This window comes from Apaloderma vittatum, unplaced genomic scaffold, assembly GCF_000703405.1.
Source record: "Apaloderma vittatum isolate BGI_N311 unplaced genomic scaffold, ASM70340v1 scaffold19929, whole genome shotgun sequence".
Classification (NCBI taxonomy): domain Eukaryota; kingdom Metazoa; phylum Chordata; class Aves; order Trogoniformes; family Trogonidae; genus Apaloderma; species Apaloderma vittatum.
Window position 1 is genome coordinate 7,524 of NW_009736071.1, and position 10,124 is coordinate 17,647.

General features: G+C 40.3%; 1 protein-coding gene across 1 annotated transcript in view; it reads right to left on the reverse strand.

Annotated features, from left to right (window-relative positions):
- The window catches only part of LOC104279529 (cytochrome P450 2J2-like), a 9,692-nt gene extending 221 nt beyond the window's left edge, over nt 1-9,471 (reverse strand). The window contains 9 exon segments of the mRNA XM_009876841.1: nt 1,156-1,297; nt 2,438-2,564; nt 2,566-2,623; nt 3,663-3,804; nt 4,585-4,752; nt 5,433-5,593; nt 5,989-6,138; nt 8,002-8,164; nt 9,307-9,471. Of these exon segments, the coding sequence (XP_009875143.1) occupies nt 1,156-1,297; nt 2,438-2,564; nt 2,566-2,623; nt 3,663-3,804; nt 4,585-4,752; nt 5,433-5,593; nt 5,989-6,138; nt 8,002-8,164; nt 9,307-9,471 (1,276 nt within the window).
- Nucleotides 9,472-10,124: the final 653 nt, after the last annotated feature.

Sequence of the window (10,124 nt, forward strand, 5' to 3'; positions counted from 1 at the left end):
AAGAGCAGTCAGTCCCCACAGAGGTCTGTAGCCAGCACTTGCTTCCCAACTTTTCAAAAGAGCATTGCTCAACCTCATCAGGGAACAAAAGGCTTTGCTGAATTTGACATTTTCCTCTCAAATTGAACCGACTGAAGAATTGAAATGTCTGCAATCCTTCTTTGCAGGATCTGCCCAGATTATAGGAAAAGATACCAGAGACACTTCCAGGAGTTTCATATTTTACTTCCTAATCTACAGGACCCTCTGACTCTATGAACTGAGCTTCATTCTCTTGATTCCAAATGAGCATGACAAGAAACCATCTTTAGTTTCCCCTCACAGCTTCCACTTAGTACAGACTGACTTTTCTTTACTAATAGCAGTGAAAAAAACAGAATATGGAAAACATTCTACATCTGACTGGACATTTTCCTACATAATGCTTTCAGCAAAAAACAGCTTGTTGAAGAAAAAACTTTTCCAAATTTATCAATTAACTGCATCTAAGATACAAATTCCAGTCAGAGAAAGGCAGTGACAGACCCTGAAAGGTACTGGCTAGACCTGGATGTTAGAAATCAATATTCAAATTTTTCTTCTGCCCACTTCAGCCAACAAACGCAAGCCTGATACTTGCACATCTCAGCTGAGGACTCTGACAAGCAGCTATTCCACCCTGGCATGATCCCCAAGAGCTTTTGTTTGGTTAAGCTTCTATGAACTCACAGACTGGGTGAAGGAGTGAGTCCAGAAGCTGCCCAGGCAAGACGTAGCCACCTGGGAGGTATTTGATCCAGCTTCAAATTTCTGCACCGATGAATATTGAATTATTTATACAAAGTAAATCGGCTCCAGCAGAGCAGCCTGTCACAGAACAGCCCCTGTAACAGCGTAACCTGGCATATGCAGAGGATGATGGAGGACAACAGTGTAATAATTTGAGGATTCGAGTTCTTAACAGTTCTACTCCTTTTACCTTCTCTGCATTTTCATAAAAATCTAAGATCAAGGGTTTATATAATTACCAAGCAACTTAATTTTGTAATCAAACATTTTTCTGTGCTCCTAGAGTTTGGGATTTCACTTCCTTTGGCCTTCCCCACGATGAAAATCAGACAGCTTCACACTCACAAGCCAACCCAAAAAATCAGGTTCAGTTATCAATGCACCTACCTGCTGAGAAGGCCAAGAAGGCCTCTGGGATTACAAAATTTCCATCCTTGTTCAAGAAGTGACCAGGGTTGAACTGGTGAGGGGTCTCCCAGTACTCAGGATCAAAGAGAGTCGAGTCTATGTTTGCCGTAATTATAGTGCCCTGAAAGGAAGATGCTGTTGCCTCAGTTCTGCCTCTCACACACCAAGAAGAAAAGAACAAAAACAGATTCCATCTATAATTCAGCATACTGCTGGTCACAGGGAGAAGCAGTAGAAATGAAAGATTATTTTATTCAGAAAAAAAAATAATATTCTCAAACTGTTCTGAGGTTTTGGTTTTGTTTGTATTTTTTTCTTAAAAAAATTAATAAGAAAAGAAACTTTGGTATTTCAGGTTCAGGAATTTTCCTGCTGTATCCCTTCATGTCTCCTTTTTTTCTGTTCTGTTGGCAAATACAATAAAATTAGTGGTCCACAGCTCTTTAGCACCATGTCCTAAATCTAGTTAATTATTTTCCCACTTCTGACAAGCTTTGATGCATTTTGACAGATGAAGAACATTGTAGCATCCTGGAAATGAAATAGTGTATTTCAAATGATCTTTCTCAAGAGGGAGATGGGAAAGGTGTGCATGACAAACACTGTGGAGCAGGGGTATGCAGGAAGATTCCTCCACATGTGCCCCTGGGGAGGCATTGAGGTTCAGTTTGGAAAGGCTGGAGAAGTCAAAGAAACTGGCAGAAGCCTTTTATGTGAGGTTAGGTAGCAATTCAGAAGCTGGGGGGAAACATCTTCATTACATTCCAAATATGAAGCCAGGTAATAATAAGAAAAAATTGAGTAGATGCTTGATATTGTCTCAGTCATCACCAATAAATAAAACATTCCACCTCTCAATTTTCCACATGGCAGACGATACCCTGGCATTAACAGTCTGCACCTTCCCTACTAACACCACTGCACATTTCTGGTAAAAGTCTTCTCTGAGATCTTTGGAAAGTATAAGAGCTCAAATGCTAATAAAGTATTTCAAAACCACAGGCTCTTGGAAAGTAAGGCTGCAGCACTCTCACAGAACGCTGGTTTAATTGCTGTGAAACTCTGCTTTTGGCCAGCATTTCCACTCACTGTCTACAAGACAAAGGCACAGGCCAGAGGGCAGGGGAGGGGGAAAGTGCCATCACCAGCACCCATCTGTCTCAAACTGGGGGACAAACCAAAAGGGGTTAATGGTAAACATGACTGCAAGGAACTTAACTCATGCTCAAAGATCACAGTGGAATAGAAAGGATATCTGTACCTTTGGAAGCTGATACCCCAAAACAGTCGTATCCTTCACAGCTTCTCTAGGAATTGTGACTAAAATAATGCTGCCAAAGCGCATGATCTCATGAATCACAGCATTTGTATAAGGCAGTTTCTTCCGACTCATAGCAGATTAGATGGGAGGGACTCAGAACAGCATCTAGCTCCTTCTGGACTTTCTCTACCAAAAAAACCCCAACATTACCTTATAGATAGAACAACACTGTTTTACATGAAACAGAGGTTTCACTTTCTTTTAGTATTACAGTACTTATAGAAAAAAATACAATACGTAAATAATCTATACCTACTATATCTTAAAATATAAATACATTAGTGACAACAACAACAACAACAATAATAATAATATCACCACCAAACCATCACTTACAGTTAATCTCTTTAGGCTGTTATCTAGGCTCCAGTAAAAACATAGCTTATACAGTTTCGGATAGTACAGGGTCAAATTTCATGCTGAAAAATTAGTCTAATAGTTTAAGAGGTTTTGTTTGCTTTTTATTTCATCAGAATTTGAAAGGTATTGGTGTGCACTCTGTTCTTCCAGCATTCTAGCACCAAAAGCACAAAAATGAAGGAGTTCTGGCTCTAAACCCAAGAATCAAGCACATGTACGTGGCTTAGTAATTCATCATCTCTGAAAGCCTTGTATCAAATAATTCAAAAGTTTTGAAAGTAGTTTGCATCTATGCCCTTGTCTAGAATTTTCCAGTCATCTTTTTGTCCTCCTTCTCTGCTTAATATTTCCATACCTTACAATAAATATATTTATTACATAGAAATACAACTAGTGTCTCAGTTTATGAGCCCATTTAATATATTCTTATTACACATTTTGGATACCAGAAAAGCACCGCATTTCTCTAACCCAAGCTTATATTTCACCTTGATTGTTTTCAGCTGGATCTAATCTTCCATTACATGCTTACAGTACTGAAAGAGCTTGACAAAAATCAACAAGATAAAATTCAGCATCACAAGTTGAATATTCCTCAAATTATCTTAAAATCTCTCACTTAAAATCTTCTACCTCACTGGCTTCTTAAAAGCAAAGCTCAAAAATATGATCTTGAGGGAAAAAAAAAAAGAAGAAAAAAAGGCAGCTTGATCTCCAAAACATTTTGATCTCAACAGAAAAAAAAAAAAGTGCAATGGACAGTTGTTCTACTTGAAACACACCCGTGTTTGTGTCTACAACTCACCTTGGATGTCCGGATAAGCGACCATATAGAGCAGAGCCCAACGCAGGGTGGTGGCCGTGGTCTCTGAGCCACCCAGGAAAAGGTCAAAAACAGACTGCACCATGTTATCCTCATCAAATGTAGAACCAGGGATATTTTTAGTCTACACATATCAAAGAGAAAGATAAAATGGAGTAATACCTGTGTAACAGCACTGAGATCACGCTACTGAAACAAACGATATTTCTAAAGGAAGGAGAAAACACAGGTACTTGAGTTAAAAAAAAAAAATGTAAGCAAAGATTTTCCTCAAATAAGTACCTTGTTACTGCTAAATTACAGGTACTGTTGAAAGTGTCACATGCCTAAGGTCCCGTTATGCTGCCTTCTGGAGTGACTTGTTGCCTTGCTGCTGACTTCCACATCAGAAAAAAACCATTTCAAAGTAGTTTTATCCCACCCTTGCCCCTCTCTGCACATTTGCTGATTTCAGCTATTGCATATATAGTATGCTATTCTTTTTAAAGATTTATGCTTTTTTCTTCAGAGCAGAGACTGCAGCATTTAAAGATTGCTACGACAATCATACAGTACTACTAAGCACTGAAAAGCTCGGTACAAAGAATATTAATTAATGCAAATATTAATAAAGCACAGAGAACCAGAATACCCATCCAAATACCCACACTTTTTCTAACTCCTCCCTACCACCCACTGCCCAGCCTGCACTAAGGATTCCACAGTGTGACAACAAACCAATGTGATGAACTTACACTTCTAAAACAAGTTATTAAACTGACTATTCCTATTTCAATTTGAGAGTAATTTTTTTTAACGGTATCTGTAGAGCTCTAATAACGTTGCTACGTATAGACAATTGTAGAAAAGGTGCAGGGAAACCAGTAGGACAGGATCTGTGGCACATACAGCAGAAATTACTCACTTTCTCTATCTGATTGAGGTAAAAGTCAATGAAATCTGGTTCATCTATTGTGCCTCTTAAAAAAAAGATCTCCTGCCTTACAAAAGAACGAACAAATTCACAAGCAGATAACGCTTTCTGTGCAGGTTTTAGGAAGTGCTCTGCAACCCATGGGAAAACTTCACTGATCTGTGGAGCAAGCATTCAACACGTTAGTAACTGAAAACGGTGAGTTATGCCACGTGAGCAAGGCTGTTATATAGTGTGGGCTAATCTGCTGTATTAATTTCTCTAGGAAAAATGCTGTAGCCTCAAAGAGAAACGTTGGGTACATATTGAGTACATGATCACACATTAAAACCACAAAATAAAGACAAGATAATCCCCACCCTGGATTCTTTCCTATCCTCACTGCATAACTCTGCCTATATTTGCTGTGTTAACTCACCAACAAAAGAATCCATTTTTGCAGACGGATTTAACTTTAATAACTCTCTATATATTACTTTCGGACACAGAAGAAAAAAAAAAAATCACTCTTTGACTGTGATACAAAGAGTATCACCTTTTCACCTTAACAACACTGGTATTTCCATCACAGAAAAGTTCAGCATCCCAAGCACATCACCTTTTCTGAGAAATTGTAATAAGGATTATTAACATAATCGCAATATAATAGTTGAATGATGTCAAACTCAAAGCATTGCGGGTCCAGTTCATATTGATAGTGAGAATTTTCAACAGCATTTAGTGTGCATTAAACAATGCAATAACCATAATAACAATATAATTCATAACAGTTCAGTAAATAATGTACAATAATGTGTAATAATAGAATATTTTTCATATTTAATAAGTAGTTTTCTCACATAGTAAAAGTAGCTGCTCCCAAATGCCACTACACAATTGAATGCTTCGATCAGCTGGCGGAAGGTTTCATCCTCTAGGGAGAAACGATGTCCAAAAACCACAGCACAAATGACATTAGAGACAGCATGAACGATGGGGAAGGAAGGGTCCACAGCTCTCCCTGCAGACAGAGATAAGCAATCACCTCCAAAGCACGCACTTAATCTCCTTTGCTATAGTAAATGTCCTGTATGCTATTTAGACTGTTACGGTGAAACACTCAAAATTCACTGGCTAATTTAACAACAGATAAACCTCATTCAAAACTGAGAAGAGTCTTTAACTCCCAGTCTTGGGTTTTGGTTTGCCTTCTTTTTTCTTTTTTCTGGTGTTGATACCAGAATACACATTTCTGAGCTCTGACTGATAAACAGTTCGGATTGCACCGTAAATCTAAGCTCACGCTCCAAAGCCTTTATTTTCTGGAGCCATTATTTTCTTTGCCCTCAAGAGTCATACAATGTGCTATATCAAAAGCCCAAAGTGCAGTTCTCCAGCACCCTGTTGATGGCCTACCGTCTTTGTCCCTGAAGAACTCGACCAGGTAACGGGCCTCGGCTTGTATCCCACACTCCATTCCTTTATTCCCCATTCCCAGTTTTCGGAGAGTTCCAATTCCAAAATGTCTCTGATGTTTCCAGGTGAGACCGTTTGAGAGCAGGATACCTTCAGCCATCAAGAGAACTTTGTGTCACATGAACGTTTATGGAATAATAAATGATATACAGACTAAGAGTGATCTTCTCATCACACTGCCACTCAGAGAAGAAAGCCCCATCAGGGCAGTGCTCTTTTACTGGTATTTTGTTAGAGAAGCCATCTTGGTTAATATAGTCCCATCTTTGCAAAAAGCCCACTCAAATCTCAGGACTCATACATTTGACTTCCAAAATTAGTCCTATTCTTTCTGAAGTGTCTGAGAACAGGTCATTACTTGAAACTCCACCCAACAGCCTGCTACAAGTTGCAATGACATTGGGGTTGGTCTTGCCTTTCATTTGCCCATGCTTTGAGCAGAAATTAATCTAAACCCTTATTCATACAGAAAGGCTTATAGCCCAGCTCATGCAATCTTTTACAAGATCTCATTATCTTGTACAGTTTTCTAATACAACTTCTAAGACAACTTGCCTCAGCAAACGGTAAGTTCAGGTTTCTACCTCCTAGGAATCCAATGGTTTCTCTCACCAAGCTACTTGCAGCCAACAGAGATTTTTGTGGAGCTCGTTGGGGATGTCTGTGCATTTCCTGTGCTTGTGCTTCTTAACTTGATGCAAACGTTCTGGACATTATCACATCTCCCTTTTGGCAGTACTTTAAAAAGAAAAACTCTTGAACGACTACAGTGGATAACTGGTTCTGAGCACAGGTTATCTGTGTCTCTGGCTTTTATCAGGCTGTTTAAACCAGATATCAAGCTCTTGCCCTGTCCGTGTTCCTCCTGGAAAGACAATGAAGCCAGAGCAGGAACTGGCACCTAGCAAGAACCAGAGTAGGAAGAGCAGGCTTTAGCCAATCTACAAACAGCTTCCAAGGACTAGAGGTCTCCCTGGGGGACAGAAAGGAATCTCAGGCCCCAGCGCTGTGAGCTTGTGTCCTAGCAGACAGCCCAGCACAAATCCCTTAATCGACATGGTGAGGAATCATTTTCCTCCGCCAGCTTAGCCCAAGCTTCCCCTGGGAAAGCCAGCTTGCTCCCTAAGACAGCTGCTTGACCAGAGACTGGAATAGCTCTCCCTTATTCCTTCTGTTGTCCTGAAAGCCTGCGCTAGTAGAAAAGGAGCCAGTCCAACAGGCAGGTATCTGTGTTGCAGAGTTGCCAACCTGCAGCTGCTTGTTAAAGCCATCCCTGCTGCAAACTGCTACTGCAGCTTGTCACAGCCCAACTGCTTTACTCCACATCATCCAAATAAACGGTGGCAATAAAGACCCTTCCAAATTGACTGAAATGGTCTCAAATTTAATCATCTCTATTCCTTAAAGATGTTTTTCTCTACATTACATTAGCTGGTAGTATAAATTAAAGCTTTCCAGATTGTAATCCACGTGCACAATAAGCAGCTCTGAACAAGGATATGTTGCGCCTACAGCCTGGCTAATACATTTAAAGTTCCACTGACCTTCTTGTGCCTTCGGACTTCCCAAAAAGCTAGACTTTGTTCAACAGCTCTGCACATGCTTTGCTTGCAGCAGCCTTTGCTGTAAGCAAACAGCTGGGAGCATAAAGAATTACTTTAGTCTCAACTTGCAGAGGAGGCTGCAAGCTCCAGATTATATCAAATCAGGACACACATATAGACAACACTACAAATCACCTAGCTAGGTAGAAATATTGCTGCTCTGGTAAGATTTTGAAATACAGGTGTGACAGTGGGACTTTGGAGACAGAGTAATGCTGCAGGATGATATCCCTCACCCTGAGCAGACAGAATGTGTGAATTGGGAACTAAGGGCCTATCAGTAAGGAAATCATGAGAGGTAACAAAGAAAGTCAAGGATTAATTTATTCCACAGGTATGAACACCTTACCCTTTCCATTTGCCATTTTGTTGAAGATATAGCTCCGCAGTCGCCCAGAAACATCCTCTGAGTTAGTGCTGAGACCATTCTTCACAGCTTGGAATCCGTACAGCACCACCACACGTTTGTGACCCATCCACATGGTACAGATGTTGCCATAGGTTTTTGCCAGCTGCAGGTTAGATCAATGCCAAAAAAAAATACCCATGGGAGAAACATACACCAAATTGCATATGATGGGCTGCTCTCTTCCAACACGACAATACTCAGGGGCTCAGGAAGCGAAAAGGGATGGTGGTTTTACTTTGCAGCTGCTGTGCTTACCACAGTAAGGTTCTGGGCTCGGACTAGGAGCCCGCTATTCACAGTATGTGAATGATAAAAGAATAGATGGCTCTTGCCTTTTTTTAAATTTGGATTGTGTTTGTTTTGCAATATTAATGGTGCCTCTGACCGAGTGTTTACAGGTTTCACCTCTGCTTGGCTAATGATGACAACTGCTGTCGGAGAACCCTGTAGATATTCAGCAAGAACACAGCCCCTGACTCTAGGCAAAGAAACAGCACAGCTTTGTCCTCCCACAGTGATAAATATGTACCCATCAGAAAAGTTTAAAATCTTTTAAGCTCATTTTTCCAGAAGCTGACATTCTCCAGCTGCAGCCAGATCACCCCTGATATGCACTTAGCACCTAAGGAAAGGTTGTGACTTGAAAAATGTATTAACACATTGGATTCTTTTGTGAAGTTCTGGCTCAGTGGTAGATGTCGAGCAGTGAAAGAACCTGTGCTAACATGCTTAGCTAATTCTTCCCATCAGTTCCTTCCTTTCACCATTAACGTCATCTGCAATGAGCAGTTCCCAGACTGGACTCCAGAAAAACAATGGAGCTAACGTTTTGGCTGCATATGGGATACAATCTTGTTTCCATCCCATGATAGTAGCAGACATAGTAGTGTGCTTTTCACATCTTCAGAAGAATTGTTTTCACAGATTTTCTGCATGTGACTGTGGTGGGAAATCCAAGAAACACTTTTTTCTTACAAGGCAAAAAGCCTTCCTTAAAAACAGAAGTCTATTTGAGACAAAATTACTGCCCTCAGTTCTGTTTAACTTGCACACGTATTAGCATTCACAGGATTTAGAGTCTCTGCAGATTTGACTTAACTTGTTCAGGCACTTAATTTAACTTCTATGACCCACCTTCCCTCAGGATTAGTTCTCCCTACTACCACATCAGCCTATCAACAGCCATCACTAGTTTTTACAGTTTTTGCCTCAATAGATCTTCAGTTCACATCTGCAAATGCCTACCTTTTTCAGGCTCTGATGATCCGCTCTAAAATTTATCCACCACATGCTTCCAATGATGGGAAATGGAGTCGGTCCAGGAGGAAATCCACGACTTTTCCATTGCATTTTCAGGAACTGCGCACCCAGAAGAAACAAAATCACAGAAATTAGAATTGCACTTATCATAATTTCACACCTCCAAACTACTCTACGCTGAGAAAACTGCTGAGAAACTGTTGAAATGACTCGGTATTATTCTTCTTAACTCTCCTCCATCATATTTAAGGTTTCTGAATTATTCTCCCCACTTCCTTCCCACCACTCTTCCTGATCCCAGAAAATGGGAGTGTTTCCATTCTTGAGTGTATTTAATACATCACTATGCTGCAATATGCTAATAGCTACCATCACTTCCAGGAGATGCAGACTGGGGAATCAAGAGCAAGGCAATGTTGCAACCTCAGTTTTCACAGTAAACAGCACAGATGGACTGCAAATGGCACAGGAAAGACTCCAATGTAGCTAATGCTATTGGAAAAAAAAAAAAAGAAACAAAAGAAAAAAAAAGAAAGAAGAATACCAGATCTCACGTCTCAGGAGACACCACTGAAAGATTCCGAGGATTCTGGTGGAATAAAAATCTTCTTCTACTCACCACCGGCCTGGCTGCACCCCAGTCTGTGCTTTTCACAGCACCTGAAGGTTTGCATACAAAGATCTCCTCAACACAATAAACTAAAAATGGGAGCAGTTCTTAGAAAATTTCTTGAATGAAGCTGGTGGAATAGGCTGTTCAGGATGTTGGTACCAAGTTGCCTTGTGAAGAACAGCACAGACCT